This window comes from Lineus longissimus, chromosome 10 (genome assembly GCF_910592395.1).
Source record: "Lineus longissimus chromosome 10, tnLinLong1.2, whole genome shotgun sequence".
NCBI classification, from domain to species: domain Eukaryota; kingdom Metazoa; phylum Nemertea; class Pilidiophora; order Heteronemertea; family Lineidae; genus Lineus; species Lineus longissimus.
The window spans coordinates 6,057,484-6,076,590 of NC_088317.1; the positions used below are offsets into that span (position 1 = coordinate 6,057,484).

Genomic DNA, 19,107 nt, shown 5'->3' on the forward strand with positions numbered 1-19,107 from the left:
TTTTTCAAATTAATGAATAATGCTTTCGACGGAAAAACCTGTGAAAACATAAGGAACAGGAAGGGTGTTGAGTTGGTGACAGACCCCGACGTTGCAATGAGGAAACACGCTAATCCTAAGTTCAATTCGGAAGTTATATTCGATGAGGATTTGGTTGCAATTCTGATGAGAAAAACAAGTATGGTATTCAACAAACCACTTTACATTGGGGCTACAGTTCTAGAACTATCTAAATTACTAATGTACAAATTCTGCTACGAAACTTTACAACCACACTTTGGCAAGAAAAACATAGAGTTGCTCTATCTTGACACTGGCAGTTTTGTCTTAAAGTTAAAGACTGACGATTTGACAAAAGATCTTACAATTCTGAAAGAACATTTCGACTTCAGTAACTACCCAAAAATCATCCACTGTATGACAGGAGTATAGTGAAAGTCCCAGGATATTTTAAAGATGAGTTGGCTGGGGATGAAATGAAAGAAGTTATTGCTTTGAAAAGTAAAATGTATGCCTACAAAACTGAGACCTCTGATGCAAAAAAGTTAAAGGGAATAAGTAAACATGTGGTAAAAACTGGTATTTCATTTGACGACTATTACAGTTCGTTGGTTGATAAAAAAACATGGTACCATGATATGAGGGTTCTGTGATCTGACAAGCACAATATGTTTGTAGAGGAAGTTAATAAACGAAGTTTAAATCCATTCGACGATAAGAGATATATTTTAGATGATGGAATTTCAAGGGTTCCGTATGGAGCACCAACACTATGAAGTGCAGCGAAGCTCGCCCCTGTTGGCTATATTGAATAAAATATTTAAGAAAATATTCACTTAATAAATGGAACAAAATTTAAATTCAAAATTTAGAAAAATAAGAATAATAATTTAGGGTAGTATTTCTGCTGGAAAATCAAAGTTTGAAAGAATTTAACGATGTAGAGGTTATTCCAGAGCCTATAGATGAATGGAAAATTTATAATGGAAAAAATACGTTGGAACATATGTACAGTAACCCTAAAGAATATTCTGAAGAATTTCAAATGATGGCACTAGAAACGTCTTTCAGAGATAATAACAGTGCAGATTCTGAAAAAACAATAATTTTGGAAGGGAGTATTTTCTCTACACATCAAGTCTTTTCGAGTTTGGGTCGTTTTGAGGGGAATTTAACTCAGGATCAATTTCAGAATTTAGAGGATAAGTATTCTGAATACTTTTATGAAATGTACGAAACTGGAAAACTGGAAAACTTTATAATTTATCTTAGAACCGGCCCAAACATTTGTTATGGGAGAATGCAAGAACGAAATCGTGAGGAGGAAAAATCTGTTAGTTTAGAATATTTAAATTATGTTCATTATCATCACGAAGAAACATTCATTAAAAAACACCTGGAGGTTCCGGATATAGTTTTAGACGGAAACGATAGAATAGAAAATGTAAAAAATATATTTATTAACTTAATGCAAACTAATAAGCATAAATGCTGTTCAAAATGCAAAGTATATTAACGCTATGAGTATTATTTTAAAAATAGTCAATCCAAAGATGTGTTGCAGGGTTACTGTAAAGATTGCCATAGAAACTATAATAGGGATCGCATGAGAATAGAATATAAAGATCCTAACTTTTATACGATTCACAAAATGCGGGTTTCTATAAACCGTTGTGGTACAATGGTACCACTTGAAAAATATCTTGGTTGCACTAACCAGTTTTTTATTGATTAGTTGAATTGGCAAAGAGAGGGGAAAATTATTGTAGATGAAGAATACGATCATGTTTTACCGGTGGCTCGTTTTAAAGTTGTTCAAGAAATCTGCTGGAATTGGGTAAATATCAACCCGATCAGTATAAAAGAAAATCGGAGTAAAGGTGCAAAATTATTCCCAAATATCTACAAACTTCAACATCAAAAAGCCAAAGATTGTCTGGAAAATTATGTGTTCCCAAATGATGAAGAAAGGAACGAAACTTTGAGTAAATTATCTGATGTTGAAAAACATCCTGCAGTGGTCAACATCTTAAAGTGATTTTATGTTAGATACCGGAAGCCACTCATTGAATTTTTTCGGAGTGACCTTTCCATTTAACTAAACCATATTTTTCTCCCTTAACTGTTTTGTAAAGTAAAATTTTTTCGATTTTGAATTCGATTTGATCTGGGTTTGGAACGTAACTTAATTTCTCTGTGTAAAAATAACCGTCTATAATTTCTGATTGATAATCCTCGAGTTGGTAGACGATAGGTTTTGTGAAAATTATTTGTTTTATTTTAAAACTTCTTCTGTAAAATTAGGAAGATAACCTTTAGAAAATATGGTTTTGTATTTGGTTATTCTAACGCTGTCACCAATCTTGTATTTTGGATGACCATAATCTTTAAGTAGAAATGCTCCATAGAGATTGTACCAAACTGTTCCGGTATTATCTTCTTCTCTAGCTTCGATTGGTTTCATTCCAATGGATGAGTGAAATGTATTGTTGTAACCATTCACTAGGTTTTCAAGAACATCCAACCATTTGTTAGTCTCTTTTGCAGTGAAATTATTCCACATTCTAGTTTTTAAAGTACGATTAAATCTTTCTACAATGGCTGCTTTTTTGCTTGAGAAAGTTGAGAACCATTCTATGTTATTTTTTTCAAGTAATTCTTTCAGTGATTTATTGTAGAATTCGTTACCATCATCAAATTGTAATTTCTCTGGTTTTGCTTCTTTAAAAATAGTGACAAATAAATCTTTAACGTCTTCTCTCTTTTTAGTCTTGAGAGGTAAGGCCCAAGCGTAACAGCTGAATAAATCAATGACCGTTAAAATGTATCTGTAATTTTTATTGTCTTTTTGATACTTCTGTAAATCCACTAAATCAGCTTGCCATTTTTGATCTACGTAAGAAACCATTGTTTTTCGGAAAGTGAATTTTTCGGTGATTGGTTTGTGTATTTGGTAGGTTTGTAAACTAACTAGGAAATCTTTTAATTCCTTTTTCTTGATTGCCATTTTATCTGTTTTTATTTTTCTCCAAAGTTGACTTTCATTTGTATAGTCCACAGTACTTTGGGGATTAAAGTATAAATCTCTAAGATATTGTCATTTGAAACATCTTTCGCTAGAACCTTGTTCGTTGGAACTTTGTTCGTTAAAACCTTTTCGGTGGTCATTTATTTACCATTTTCTTATTGTTAGTTAATGGCTGGAATGTTAATTGGTGCCGTAGTAAACGCCGTTGCCTTTTCTGGAGCGGGATATCTTTTCAAAGCCATTGACAAAAATGGTTATCAAGACGAACTGAAGAGACACAATTTAGCTAACGAAAAATTACAAAGGGAATCTAAGGTTTGGGATGAACATCGGAAAGAAACCATTGATTTCGTTAACCTTCAATTGAAAAGAGAAAATGAAAGTGCAATTGATTTCCGAAATGTTGATGCTTCTTTTGTTCTCTACAACGAACTTCACCCAGAGAATAAAGTACAACTTCGTAAAATTCCTGAATTAAAAGATTTCTACCAACCGAGTGAGGAAATGAAAAACTATGAATATCTTTTTATTGTCAGTGGTGTGATCGGAACAGGACTTTTAGTGAAATATATGATATGAGGGAGGGGTGTTTTTCGATTTTTTGATTTTTTTGATGTGTGTGTAACCTGGAAATGTTATAAATGTTGGATATCGTTTGTAGTGTCTCTGGGGAAAAACGTTTTTGCGTGAGTAGTTGATTTTAACCCTTTATTAGTAAGGTATTTTTAGAAAATTTGTGTTAAGGAACTTTAGTGGGTTTTTTTTGGGGGGGGGGGGGCTGTAGAGTATATGTAATATGCTGGTCGGTGCCTAAATCAACAGTTTTAGAGTTGGAAATGGGGTGCGGAGGGCTTGGAAATCATGAAAATTTAAAATTTTGAATATGGAGCAGCCGATTTTGCCGTTTTACAGTCACTAGGGGTGTTAAAATAGGCTGTAACCCTGCATATTACATATACTTTCTTAGATGAGCAAAGTAGAGGCGCTATAGTTTTTCCTTGAAACATGCATATTCAGTGAAAAAAATACATCTCTGAAGGAGATAACATCAAATCTTGTCTCGAGAGACATATGTATATATATTTTGGGAAGATAAGGGCAAATTTGTATAGTCGCCAAGGTGGCTCAGACACTCTCTTTTTGGTTCTGGTAAAAATGAAAAGGTCAGGGGCCATTGTGCTCACCGTATAGATATTTAATGGTTAAGCATTCATGCTGGTTACGAAACATTGAAAAGTATTTCAAATTAAAAACCCATGTTCCATATAATACTGGTGGTTAAGTGGGTGTACTCATGATATCACTCATTTCCATTTATGGGGTAATCAAGTGCCATCAACGTGACGTCGGAAAAATCGATATCAGCACCAATACGTCACAGGGTAGATTCTTACTCCAGGAAACTTATTATTGCATCGTTCCACGTGGAAAGGGTCGATGCATGGAGAGCTAAATCAGGTCAAATCGTAGTCAACATCGGAAAATCGCGATAATTCAGTCAGATTTTGAAATTTTCCTTTTTTTGTGCAATTTGTTGATGGAAACTACCTGTGTAGAATAAGAGGTGACTGGGCAGCCGACAGCTGGGTAATATTGCCCTTAAAAATGCCAATAGTCCTTTAAACGGCCAATTTATGCCACTTGACCTATGGGACCCTGAAAAGTAGGTCAAATCAAAAACCGTATGATATGTGATGAATTCTTGCTAGGAGAACCGACCATAAGAATTTTAATAAAAACGAGTCACATAAGAGAGATATCACACTTTTAATCTTTCCACTTTTGGCCCCCTGGTGGCCAAGTCAAGAATCAGACCAATATTTAGTGTCAGAGGTAACCTGACCTGCTGGGTACTGTACAAAGTTTCAAGTTTATAGCCCTAGCGGTTCAGAAACGTGTCACTGTTTTTGAAACGGGGTACAGACGACGGATGACAGACGACGACGGAAACGGACGCTGGACACTGCGGTATTGTATAGCCTCCTCTACGGTGAGCCAAAAATATATGGCCTGAAATGTTCTTGCGTGCGCTAGATTGTGGCTCCCCTTGGTTCTCCAGTAAGGTTTCTTGATAGTTAGGGTAATAATGTGTGCGACTGTACAGCGCTTTGAGACAGTAGATAGAACAGTGAAAAGCGCTATATAAAACTATGACCACTGTTATTATCATCATAATTACATTTACTTACGATCAACACATTTCCCTTGACGTGTATCCCACATGGTGGCGGCATCTGGACATCCTGCAAGATTAGAAGAGACTTTATTGAAAGTGACTTTAAGACGACTATACCTGGCAAGGTATGTTGCCACCGGTTCGTTGGTCAAAGGTACGCTGGTCAGCAACATCGTCGCGGCGGGGTTTTCCCCGGTTTTGGCCTCGTTTTCGAGGGCGAGGCCGGGATTCTCCGCATTTAGCGACGGTGTTGTTGACTAGCTGAGGACACTCCTCTTTGACCCGAACTTTGGCAATAGGCATGGCCGGGAGATGAAAATGGTCAAGCACCTTACGCGATTTTAACTTGTTAATAATGACTGTGTGATACTGTGATATTATATACTTATATGTTTTATACTTGTAAATTTTATTCTCCCATATGGGAGGTTAATAAATAAATAATAAAAAATAATAGTGATCTAGAGCTACTTATATGGAGATTGCTTCTCTTCAATCGTGCCTTAAAAGATGGGTGAAAACAACAACATCAAAACAAATTATTCTGCGCTATAATATTGATTGGAGATATAGCGCAATGGCTTTGTAAGCTCAAACTTCATATGAATAAAAAACCAACAGATTCCACCAAGCCGTTAGAGCAAAGATAAGACAAATCACGCTGCGAGACTATAGCTATTTTACCCAATCCAGACTTGCCAAAAGAAGAAGAACGTTTCTCTGCCACCTTGCGTTGAGCTTAAACTTACGTAAAATGCATTTTTTCTCCACTTGACTCCACTGTTCGGCTGCATTTGGACATCCTGCAGAAAGACAGCATAACCAGTAAATTCCAAGGAACAGGAACACTACTAGCATTATGCTCTAATTGTGGAATTAATGAGAATATTAATTAAGTACTTACGGTCAACACATTTATTCACCGTCCACTTTTTCTCGGCTGGACATCCTGTCAATTAGAAAGAATATTTGGATATCGGAATACTAGATATTGGACATGCAGTAGTGCAATACCATGTATATGGGAAGGTTAAAGGAAGCCAATCACGAAAAGCTTACAAAAATGGGGAGTTTTGGACGGCCCGGTTAAAACCAAAGCGGAAATAAGCTTCCATTGATAAATCCATAGTTCCTAAACCTGAGTTCCCCTCAGGTAGTTGATTATGTGAGCTGGGCATCTGGGTAACATTGGATAACGATGCATAACATTACTGACTCCAGTCAGTGAACTGCATAAGAGGTAATAACCAATTTTAGTTATTTCTTTACTACGTTATCTAAATAAAGATTTTGTGCCACGACTGGATCCCTTTCATTATAACTGGTGTGTAACAAATACTAATTTGTTTGAAGTACTGATGGAATAAAATAACCAAATGTGAACAGATCACGAGAAGGATTACTAAACGTACCAGAGTACTCATTGATCTACCCAAGATGTCTACCCACTAAAACCACTGAAAAAAGAAATGACCGCAAAGGGTAGTAAAATACCTACTTGCAATGCAGTCCTTCTTCGCTTCATCCCATTTATAATCAGCGGCACAACCTGAAAATACAGCCACAGGTGAACGTGTTACATTAACGCTATCAAACTCAGTTGGCCTATTCGGTATTGCGAACATCTTAAAGTATGATTCAATGGCAGGTTTTCTGGATTTTTATGGTACGCCGTTTTTACCACAGTAAAAATAAAATCCAACGTAATTTTTATCGTGAAGGCGAAGGCATTCCAGAAGTTTTTTTGCATTAATTTCATTTTTAGGGTCTAAGTTAAGCTCGAGGCAAAATATGCACCGAAGATCGAAATTCATTTAGAATATTTTTATTCTATCTTAAACTGTTGGCTTCAAAATCTCTTTCGAATTCTCTGAACTATGGAATCTTATATAATTTGGGTGCGGTTTTTTGTCCTTTTTTCAAGTTATGAAGTTAGCGACTAATTGATTCACACAAACGCCAGCAATACAAAACCTGTCCTGTTTCTTTTGGGGACTTGTTCATTTATGCAAACGACAGCGAATTCGTTATTGTTGAAGCAACATGCAAACTTGGTCACTTTAAAAAACTGCGCGGTAAAACCTTCCGGTGTAGAAATCGTCCCATTATTCAGTTGTAAACTTTCTTTTTGGTTTCTTTTTGATATAAGAGAACGATACCAGTCGCAGAGCCACTGAAATCTTTTAGTTGAAAACCGCTTGGTTTTTTGTCTTATTTGCCTTATAGTCATATCACAAAATGTCACAAAAAATCAAATTCTCCTTTTTTTCAGGAAACCTTAGCGTTTTGTAGTATGATTTAAGTTACGTCAATTACTAATTCCGCAGGTTAGTTCAAGGAAACAGGTCAAAAGTCCTTTTCTGCAGCACGATTTTCGATTTATTACTGCTCCGACAGATTTATTTTCTTTTTAAAGTATACATTCGATATACTAATTTTAGCTAGTACCATAGAATTGTAGAAAATGATACTCACGCAGAACGCACTTAGAATTTTTAGTGTCCCACTTTTCTTCTGCTTTCGGACAGTCTGAAAATAGCCCAAAGTGTTGTTTTTTTAGCTTTGATCTGAATGGCATACATTATCCGATACGGTTTACATTGATATCATTTTAGGGATGATCTTTACATCACTAGTGTTATTCCTGGCAAACGATGTTCGTGTAATTTCAAAACTGAAATGATTGGACGAAGATAACGTTTATTTCGTGTCTTGGTATCTTGTTTATTATACGTCACCGTTTTTTTCGTGGACGTTTAACTGGGAAGTGGAAACGGTGGCGCGAGTTTTCCTTAAGCTAAGCTATATTTATGTGTAATCTGGACCCATGCTTTTCAAAGGTTAACCTCGCTTCAAACAAAAAGTGCAATTTTAGCTTGAAGCATTTTGTAGCAGGGCTACTTACTGGTCTGGCAAGAGTGTCCATCACCATTGAATCCATCATTGCATTTACACGCGTACTGTCCATTTACTGTAGAGCAGCTAGCATCTTTATGACAAGCAGGAAAAGCTAGTTGCCTCAAGGTGCCTTGCGCTGTGCATTCGTACTTGACAGTGCAACCCTTCATCACAACTGAATTGCCGCTCTGAAATCGGATTATTTCGACAAAAAAACTAGATTATACAAATATGAACTAAAGGAAGACATGACCGTGAACACTCAGGACAGAGGGAGGTTATCATGAGATGATACAAATAATTATGAATCATTTACTAATACAGAGGAAAAGAGGTGATTTAAAATCTTAACTGCAAATAGGGTAAAACACATGCAGTGATAACCGTAACCATTGATTAACCAATAACCCGAACATAAAAAGTAACCCAGCTACCGTGAAAGCTGCACGGTTTCCCACTTTCGCCGCTGTGTAATAAAATAAACTAATTATGTCAGGGGTATCCAAAGATTACATCTGGGTTTGGTTTCACTATATTCATTTTGATAAACGACATTAGACGTCAATATTAGAGCAACATAAAATTTGTGTAGAGCATTTGATGCTTACGTCGATATGTTGTCCATCAACGGCATCACATCCACACTTGCCAGGCAGAACACAGTCATTTCCAAGTCTAAAGTAGCCTTCATTACAAGAACAGCCATCTTCAGGCTCACCAGCGACGCAGTCCGCGGGAGCTTTCCTCTGTTGGCAGGTCTTTTCACATGCAGGGTACAACTTGGGAGTGTAGGACGCATTTGCCTCGCAGTTTAGAGCTGGAAGGAAGACAAAATGGCGTGGGCTTATTATACTCTGGTTACCCAGGAAAGTGTTATTTACAAATATTTCCAATATAGGCAAATGAAGAATATGGTGGTTACTTTTGATTGTGGTGTCACGTAGGACAAATATGGTTGGTTACAACTTACGACAGAAGTTGGCTCTTCTCCAAACACTTCCCAGCCCTTGCTTTGCACAATCATCAGCAAACACAGCCAAGTTCTTGCAGACAACATCAGGGACGTCCTTCGCCGCTGTGGCCTCTTTAGAATAGAAACACACGTCGAACTCGCAGCTGTCCTGGTATTGCTTCACATTCACCAAACCACTTGCGATACAAGCCTTGAAGGGACCGTTTGTGTCTGTGATGTAACCACAGTGGTTATTGTTCTTGACTTTCGTGGCCCAAGCAACAGTGCAATCACCATTGACATCGGCTGCTTTACAGTTGCTACAAAAAGGTAAAATAGATATATACATAAAATGAATTTAATCGAAAAAGTTTACAACACCTTCCAACTACATTATAGAAACAGCTGCTGCTAGAATTCTGTTAACAACATAATAATTATTGCAGTAGGCTATGCTTTAAAGCACTTTACGATGTGCATTTAAGGTTCCATGTTTAACTATTGACAATAACCCCCAAAAAACAACTACTGAGTCTGCCTGACTCTCCTAGAAATGTAGACCTTAGATTATTTCATCAAAAAGTAGACACTGTCAGCCGACATTTTCAAATCATCTTTTTTTTCCTGGTGCAACTGGATATTCTGGCTTGTCCAACAGATTAAATGAAGTTAGAATTACAACATTTTGTTCAACTATCAATTCCACATTCTTCTTCTGACAATCTTTCACCCAGACCCGATGTGAAAATGTACCTACCTCTGTTGCTGTAGACCAGAGTCATCGGGCACAGACCAACTACTCGAGAATTCATTCTTAGTTGTGGCTTTCGTCTGTCCTTTAGCAATAAGATCATCATTTCGATTGTCGTTACATGTTCCACAGATTCCTTCCACCTTGGTTCCGAGTGTGGATGAGATGAACGTCTCAATGAAGTACCTCCTGTAGGTGGTGATCATACCACAAGCTGTGGCCTCGACCTGGAACTGCCTGTTAGCGAATGAGACTTTCACGTCTGTGCCTTTCCTGGTCCTGATAGTTATAGGGAAACTGCTCTTGGTTCTGTCGACGCCGTCGATCTACAAAAGTAAGACACATACAATTCCGCTGAAGAAGAAGCAAGGTAGTGATCGGCCTTTGAATGCACAATCTTGGGCTGGTTCGTCTCGCTGGCTCATGAAGCATTACCAAATCCCACAGCTGTCACCAAATCACGTCACGACCTCAGGCAAAAGGACGCAACTGGAGCTATTCTGGATCCTTTTCATCAAATGGGTAGAACCCTTCAAGGGGTGTTTTGCGGTATAGTCGGGTCAATATATGACAAATACCCCCTCATGCAACCCCAAAAAAATTGCAACAAAAGGTTTTTCAACTGATTCTGTTAGGTTTTGATGTGCTTTATAACATACTAAAAGTCTATCAAAATCCAACCCCCGAAAAAGGGTCATTTTCAAGATGGCGTCCAAGATGGCCGCCAAAACCTCTCAATGGCCATAACTCAGTTATTAGTCACTCAAATTTGATGATTTTGGTGTCTATCCATATGTTTTGGGGGTCAAGGAATGCAATGATACAAAAGAAAATGAAATTGGACAATTACATATCATAGAAATCCAATGTGGCGTCCGAAAATGGCGGCCGACACTTGTTTTTAGCCATAACTCAGTTATTTGTGAATCAAATCATTCAGTGCTATCTTGGTGTTTATCCCCAGGTTATTGGGGTAAGGAACACAAAAAAGCCATTTCCATATAGATTCAATGATTACAGACCTGAAAATCAGGTAAGTAAAGAATTTTTGCTGTTGTCACCTTCCATATTTTCAGTGCTGCCATCTTCGTAATCTACAAGAAACCACTTCTTAAATAATGCAAGATAATCCGCTAATAATCCCTTCATTACTAAATTTGACACTGAAACATCATTCCTGTAACACTCAGTACTGATTGTAAGGTAGGTCTGCAGATGAGGAAGTAGTTTATTATCTTGTGTTGTATGATTTAGGGCCTATATGAAGCCCTCAAGCAGGCCATGTGGCGGGCCATGTGGTTTTCAATTTCTTCCTCTCAATATGGGAAGCCAAAGTGTATTTATACAGTTTGCTGGAATCAAACTAATAACCATTGATCATACAGTTTTGGCATTTGGAGGGGGTATCGCCAGATGCAATAGGTTGGAATTAACACTACATGACAACAATTGTTTTAACATAGCCCTGATGTGCCAAATAAGTTTACCTGAATATCTCACTGTCATTTTTGTTTATTTCCTTCAGCCATTATGCAACAATAAGTGCAAGCACAGTCAGTCAAGCTATTTGCCCTATCTGCGAAGCGGAGATTGCGGATTCCAGTGACTCCGTTGCCATTACAGAGAAAGGGGCTAACACAATAAATGCAGCCAGTGTTAAGCGGAAAGACAATGTTATAGTTGCAGCCACTGATGAAGTTCACAGCAGCCGTCGTAAACTATACATAAACGATAAAGACATTCAGTGCTATCTTAAGAGGAAAGCCGGTGGTTCTGTACCAGCAAAGAGAACCACAAGACAGTCGAGTGGAGGTTTTGACAGTGAAACCGATTGCCTATTTTGTGGAAGTGCAGTTGATAAGGTAGATAGGGGACACTTCAGCAATGTACAGACGGACCAAATTGGAGGTTTGTGAATCCCGTTCAGATGATTGGGGACTTACTGTGAAGAGTAGGATTGAATACTATTTACGAGATCTACATGCTGCAGACGGTCTCTATCAGCATTCCTGTAGCATTAACTTTCGGACATTCAAGGCTGTACCTCTAGAGTTCCAGAGTACAGATGATGCCAAGCGAAGAAAGGTTGGTCGACCAAAAGATGAAGATAAGGCGGAGGCGTTTCAGAAAACTGAATGATGAGGAACAGCTATCTGTTACATCTTTGAGGCTGATAATGAAAGGATTTCTTTCTAACCCTGATTCTGAACCATATGGTAATCAATACCTCAAAACCCTTCTGAAAGAACGCTACAAGGACTCAATTTGTTTTTCCGAGGGGAAGGCTTAGACGATATTGTTACAATGAGAGAACAAACATCACATATCCTGAGATCATACTATAAGAAAAAGTGTAAAGAAGGGGACGAAGAGTCTCAAAAATGTGCGATAATTGAAACCGCTGCTAGGTTGATTAAAAGTGATATCAAATCTCAGGTTTCTTCCATAACGAATCAGTATCCAAGTAGTCAGGACTTAAAGCTAGATGCGGCCCTTTCATTCGTGCCCAGTACTCTGCGCCTAGCACTGGACACATTGTTCGTTGGGAAAGACACAAGACGTAAGGTTGCGGCACTTGGTCAAGCAATAGTTCAGGCAGTTCGCCCACGCGCTGTCCTTGCTCCGCTACAAGTGGGACTTGGTGTGCAAACCCATCATCTGTATCGTTCTAAGTTTATTCTGGATACTCTTCATGAAATGGGATTCTGCTGCTCATACGGTGAAGTGCTGAGATTTGAAAAGAATGCTGCGGATTGCGTGGAGCCCGATGTCCTAGGTGGAGAAGAAGACTTGCTAGAGATGTCCATCCTCTTTGCCGCCGATAATGTTGATCACAACATTATCACTATCGATGGCAAAGGGACATTTCACGGAATGGGTGTAATAGCCGCTGTTACCCCTGGAAAACAGATGAACCGTCTCACTCCCAGAAGACACATATCAGAACTTAAAGCTGAAAACAAGACAAAAATCCCTGTACTTGACTATAGGTTTGCAAAGCATGCTTGTCGTGAGGTAGTCTTTGAGGATCTTCCGAGATTTGTAGATTGCGACAAGAAGATTGATATTCTGTGGGAGGTCTCCCTCAGTTTCCAACAGGCAACACCAAACTGGCAAGGCATGATGCATATCTTGCACCAGGGCAACCATCACCCTGGGCAGTCCTCGGTCACATTCTTGCCCATGAGCAATATGTACTCCGGGGACAAATCATGCATTTTGTCCACATTAGACTTCGTTTGCAACCTTGCGATGAAGCACAAGCTGCCCACTATTGTGACATTTGACCAGCCCTTGTACTGGAAGGCTGCTGAAATAATCATTGACGCACCGCAAAACAGCTACCTGAAAGGCATTGTTCTCATGTTAGGGTGTTTCCATACTCTTATGAATTTGCTGGGGGCTATTGGTGGCCTCATGGAGGGAACCGGTTTGAAGAACATCCTCGAGACTGTGTATGGAGAGAATGCGGTTGTCCATATGATGTCCGGAAAAGCAGTCCAGAGAGCAATTCGTGGCCATCTTCTGGTTGACAAGTGCCTGCATAGCCTACTTGTATCAGAAATGGTCAATGACGATCCTGAATTTGTGTCACTACTGGTTCAAGCTGAGGAGTTGTACTCCTCCCTCCTTGCCGGAAAGACGACGCTAGATAGTGCTGCTTGTTCTGATGCTGTGATCAAACTCGAGACAGAAATGGAGAGGAAGAAATCTGAACTTGCTCAGAACTCTAAGACTAGTCAGTTGTGGCTGAACTATCAGCGAATGGTTGAAATGGCAAGGATGTTGATCAAGGCAGATCGCACTGGGTCTTGGCTCATGCATTTGCAGGCCGTTTCAGATTGCTTGCCTGTATTTGCTGCAGCTGGTCATTTCAATTACTTGAGGTCTGCGCATTATTATCTGCAAGAAATGAGTAACCTTGAGAAGAAACATCCAGATGTGCATAGAAGGTTTGTTAACGGATTCCATGTTGTTCGAAGAAGCAACCAATTCTGGGCAGGACTAAGTAGTGATCTTGTCATTGAACAAACATTGATGAGGTCTCTTAAAAGCACAGGAGGTCTTACTCGTGGCAGTGGGATGACTGAGGACATGCGCAATCTATGGACATTGTCTGCACCCGTGACTTCAGAGTACAACAGTGCGATGCAGGATTTCACCGACCTGACTTACACAAGTCCGCAACACAAAGACTCCACTGAAGCGCGAATCAAAAGAGATACATCTGATCTTGAGAAAATTCGATTGAAGCTTGCTGCCTGCTCACTGTTCACTTCAGATCCTACTCTGAGGAATATCGTCAATGGGATCGTAGCTGGTCAAGATGTGAATGTACATGACTTTGAATCAGTTGGGAACAAGATAATAGAGGATATGATCGGAAAATCGGCATTCGCCTACAAATTCAAGCGAAAGGACCGAGCCAAAACCCTTGGGAATATCTCTGCCGTGAAGATTGCTGCTGATCGCACAATTGATCCTGCTCTCCTTTTCCAACGTTTCCTTGTTGTGTCGAGGTCAGGAGATCTTTCCCTGGATGAGGTTTTGAGTTATGAACTGAGCCCCTTCCCTCCAGCCCTCTTTGAGACAAGGAACATTCTTCGAAAAGCAGACAAACCGCAACTTGCACAGGCAATTCGAGACCATGTGACAGGCTTATCAAGTGAGGCGGTCCTGTACTCTGTACCTGAAACAGATTGTTACGTGTTGGATGGTGGTTCGTTGCTGCACCGTGTACCGTGGATGAGAGGACAAACATATGGTCAGATAGCAGACTCCTATGCAGACTTCGTGGTGAGACACTACGGTCAAGCGACAGTTGTATTTGATGGTTATGGCGAAGGGCCATCTGTAAAGGACAATACACATCAAAGACGGGGAAAAACACGCACCCTCTGGTTAACTTCACGGCAGAAACAGAGTTTTCCGGGAAAAAGGAGGATTTCCTGTCCCGTGACAAAAACAAGGCAGGGATGATTGAACTCATCAACACGGCACTTGCTAAACGAGGGTGCCACATCATTCAGTCGCCAGGGGATGCGGACGTTGATATCGTCAAGGCTGCTGTTGATCGTTCGCGCACTTGTACCACAACTTTGGTTGGTGAAGATACAGATTTGCTAATCCTACTGCTACACTATGCTAGAACAGACAATCAGACGATTTATATCCGTTCCGACGCAAACAAGCAGTCAAAGGACCACAAGGACAAAGTCTATAACATCAACCTCTTGAAAGAAACCCTAGGAGATGATGCGTGCAATGAGCTGCTCTTTCTTCATGCCTACACAGGTTGTGATTCAACATCTAGGATCTTTGGCATAGGCAAAAAGTCATCCTTCCAGAAATTAGTGAAACCTGATCCTGTCATGAAGTCCTGCGCTAGCACATTTATTCATCCAAATAAATCTCCGGAGGAAATATCCGAACAAGGCCAAGACATGATGGTTAATCTCTTTGGCGGAAAGTCTAACGACACGCTATCATCGCTGCGCCATATCATTTTCACCAAGAAAGTTGCAACCGCTAAAGCATTTGTCACCCCAGAAAGACTTCCCCCAACTTCTCCAGCCACACGATACCATAGCCTACGTGTTTACTACCAAGTCATGGTGTGGATGGGTATGGAAAACGAACTGAATCCTAGGGATTGGGGATGGAAGGAGGAAAGTGATAGATTGATTCAAGTGATGACAGACAAGAACGCTGCCCCTGATGAACTTCTAAAGGTCATCCATTGTAATTGTTCAGCAGGATGCACATCTGCCCGATGCAGTTGCAGACGCTATGGACTTCCTTGCACTACGGCATGTGGCCCTTGCCAAACTGAAAACTGTGACAATCCTAACAACAACAAAGAAATTGAGGAGGATGAGGAGGAGACTGACAATTAAAGACCTAAACATATTCTATGGACCAAGGTGATAAGTGGTTTCTTAAATTGGTTTCAAGACAATACAAATCCCAGGGAGGAACCCGCGTGTGTTATAGGCGCTGCTTCCCCCTTGCGATCATCTTGTTTGGATGCCATAGTGAATTTCTTGATAATGCAATAGCCATGTGTGATCCAAAATAGTCTTAATGTGTTCCTTACCCCCAATAAGCTGGGGATAGACACCAAGATTGTCAAATTTGATTGACAAATAACTGAGTTATGGCTAAAAACAAGTGTCGGCCGCCATTTTCGGACGCCATATTGGATTTCTATGATATGTAATTGTCCAATTTCATTTTCTTTTGTATCATTGCATTCCTTGACCCCCAAAACATATGGATAGACACCAAAATCATCAAATTTGAGTGACTAATAACTGAGTTATGGCCATTGAGAGGTTTTGGCGGCCATCTTGGACGCCATCTTGAAAATGTCCCTTTTCCGGGGGTTGGATTTTGGTAGACTTTTAGTATGTTATAAAGCACATCAAAACCTAACAGAATCAGTTGAAAAACCTTTTGTTGCAATTTTTTGGGGTCAAACTGCATATTGACCCGACTAGTACTTATGTGTGGTACACAGTGTCTATTAGGTGGATCCTGACAACAGGGCCTACAGGTAATGTATAGCAAGTCTTACTTAAGTAAAAGTACTCATTAGAATACGATAGTGCACATGATGTTGAACTTAGCACTGCATGTAGTCATTCAGGCCTCCTGGCAAATTAAACGAACACACACTCTTTTTCAATTCAATTCAATTCAATTCAATTTATCAAAATCCATAGAGGACCGAATAGAAAGCAAGTACAGATTATCTTTAATCCATACTCGCAGAATGTATACAAATAACAATATGTAGATACATGTACAGAGTGACTGGTTTATAGCTTTCTGTCCGAGTATATTCTACCGAAAACTCTCATCAACAATAATCTTAAACAATAAAAGAGCCATTACAAACGTACGTAATCTGATATCTCTTTCTGCGAAAAATGCTTGGATAAAGTTGCTGTACATTGGCAGGTGTCCCGATTTGATAGAAGAAAATACAATTTTTGTGTTAAGATGAAAATACAGAACCCCGGACATTTATTACTAATATAATCAAAGAAAATCTTACGTTTCACTAAATCATATGTACATGTACAACGCTTTTTGGGCCGAAAAGTCGATACTTACGAAAACCTTCCCCGCTTGTTGACTGTATCTGAAGGTCATATCCTCGACGGTCACATCCAACAACGCCACAAAGCTTACTCGAGGGTTACCGATATGAACATTCTTCTCCTCTACATTGAAGTAACACTTGTCATTCTTGAAGTCATCCTTTAGCTTGGTGAATGTGTACTTGCATTTACCCATGAAGTCGATTCTGTGGCCGTCGTATTGGTAGTAATGGGGATCACCAGATGCGAAGCAGCGGCATGTTTCTGTAGAGTATTAAAGTGGCATGTACTTTCAACAGCTAGATTATTTCGCGAATTACGAAAAAAAAAGTATTTTTGACTGGAAAACCGTAAGAAAATTTGTATTCGCAAAAACATTAAAAACCGTGAAATTATTATCTTTTTCAACTGATGCGATTGCGAAAATATAGAGGTGCAAATTATTGAGAGCTACATATGTCGGGATGACTTACAGGGGAGACTCATTAATAACTACATGTATGATACACATTGACTATTGCATAGTCGCTTAGCTATATGTATTTGCGCAGTGTGTCACAGGTGCCTGTTGTTACTAGAATCATGGCGACTGATCAGCTCCGAATAAGCTGTGATGCACATAAACGAAAAGAAATTTATACGTACAGCTATTTCATGTCCAGAGTTACATGAACAAGTGTATTTTCTGTGGTTGCTTTGGGGATTGATCACTTGCTATTGATTATAGATCTGTGATTCAGATATTATCGTGCGACTGCGCCACATCGGAGAGTATGAATAATGTTGGCAAAAGAAAGTTTAACTTACTCGCTTCACATGTTCCGAACATAGTGTTGTACTTCTGTGGTGACGGACATTCTGAAAAAGGGACATATATTATCAACAACTCCGGTTAAAAATCTTTTCTGGTTTAAAATCAATTCGTTATTCTTGTCTGCATCGTCTGGGGCTCTTGATAGTAGAGCGGCTAAGGGAGATTTTTCACCAGAATCGTTCACTTCTTCAAGAAAGCATGAAATTTTGCAGAGGGGTATTATAGCACATAAGGATCATTAAAAAAAATGGACCCCAAAAAATTACGCCTCCTGGTGGCCGCCATCTTGAATTCCAAAATGGCCGCCAAAAATTACCTAGTTTTGTCCATATCTCCGCCATGTTTTTGACATTCCTCTGTGTCTCTAACACTATAAGTGTCAGAAACAAAATTCTAACGCTTACTGCGTCTACAGAGTATATGTAAGTCATTAAATAATAGACCCCGAAAATACGCCCCCTAGTGGCCGCCATCTTGAATTCCAAGATGGCCGCCAAAATAATCTAGTGTCGTCCATATCTCCCGTTCTAAAGCACTTAGGATGGAAAAACGAGCGCCTCAACCCATGTTTTCAATATCAAGGAACATTTTGGAAGCATCAGAAATTCGGTCAGATGGCGGTCATCTTGGATTTCAAGGTGGCCACTATATTTTAAATCTGTGTGAATGCAATTACATCAGTCACCATTGCATAAAATTGATCACCTTTTTAAAAGGAAAGCATATCACACCGGTCCCTACGAATGTCCATATAAGGGTCTGTGTCAATGTCTTAATGATTGATATTTTCAAAACAGAATGTCCATAATGTCTCAAAATGTTAATGATTGATATTTTCAAAACAGAATGTCAATGTAAGTGTCTATGTCTATGTCTTAAAATGTTAATGATTGATATTTTCAAAACATAACATCCCTAAATCGCTAGACCTTATAGCAACTGCCACTACACTTGCAGAGTGCAGTACAACCACCGCCAAAGTTCTTCTTGAAGCATTTGCAGTTTCCTTTGCATGACTTGGTGCATTTACAGGAGATGAGTTCGTGACATGCCTCTTCAGCTGCAGGTAATGTTGTCCACTTCGGCTTGTAACCACTCTGAGATGGTTTCCAACCCCAGTCAGTTGGTGTCGGTACCAATGGGCTCTTTTCCAAGGACTGGCCCAAAACATGTCCTGCCTGGTAGGTGGCTCTACTGACGTGCTGTACAAGGGCGGCCCTCGTTGGTGGTATGTTGTCGATGTTTCTCGACATTTTCGAGAACAATGTCATCCTAGCTGAATTCACAGACACCTCGTCACTTGTCCTGCAGTACAGCAACACTGTAAACCGTTCCAGTTGCTGGATCACATCCTCAGGCGGGTTGGGTGTTGGCGACGAGAG

At 39.5% G+C, this 19,107-nt stretch overlaps 2 protein-coding genes across 2 annotated transcripts in view; one reads left to right on the top strand and one right to left on the bottom strand.

The window, feature by feature from the left end:
- Positions 1-19,107, top strand: part of LOC135494239 (Na(+)/H(+) exchanger beta-like) — a 333,142-nt gene that overhangs the window by 45,715 nt on the left and 268,320 nt on the right. The gene's annotated exons all lie outside the window — the stretch shown is intronic.
- LOC135494237 (zonadhesin-like) overlaps positions 1-19,107 on the bottom strand; it is a 56,115-nt gene that overhangs the window by 26,992 nt on the left and 10,016 nt on the right. The window contains exons 8-18 of the mRNA XM_064782083.1: positions 17,719-17,769; positions 16,925-17,175; positions 9,812-10,131; positions 9,073-9,374; positions 8,711-8,919; positions 8,110-8,290; positions 7,680-7,733; positions 6,703-6,753; positions 6,109-6,153; positions 5,954-6,007; positions 5,218-5,271 (exon numbers count right to left, since the gene is read on the bottom strand). Of these exons, the coding sequence (XP_064638153.1) occupies positions 5,218-5,271; positions 5,954-6,007; positions 6,109-6,153; positions 6,703-6,753; positions 7,680-7,733; positions 8,110-8,290; positions 8,711-8,919; positions 9,073-9,374; positions 9,812-10,131; positions 16,925-17,175; positions 17,719-17,769 (1,572 nt within the window). The remainder of the gene's footprint in view (positions 1-5,217; positions 5,272-5,953; positions 6,008-6,108; positions 6,154-6,702; positions 6,754-7,679; positions 7,734-8,109; positions 8,291-8,710; positions 8,920-9,072; positions 9,375-9,811; positions 10,132-16,924; positions 17,176-17,718; positions 17,770-19,107) is intronic.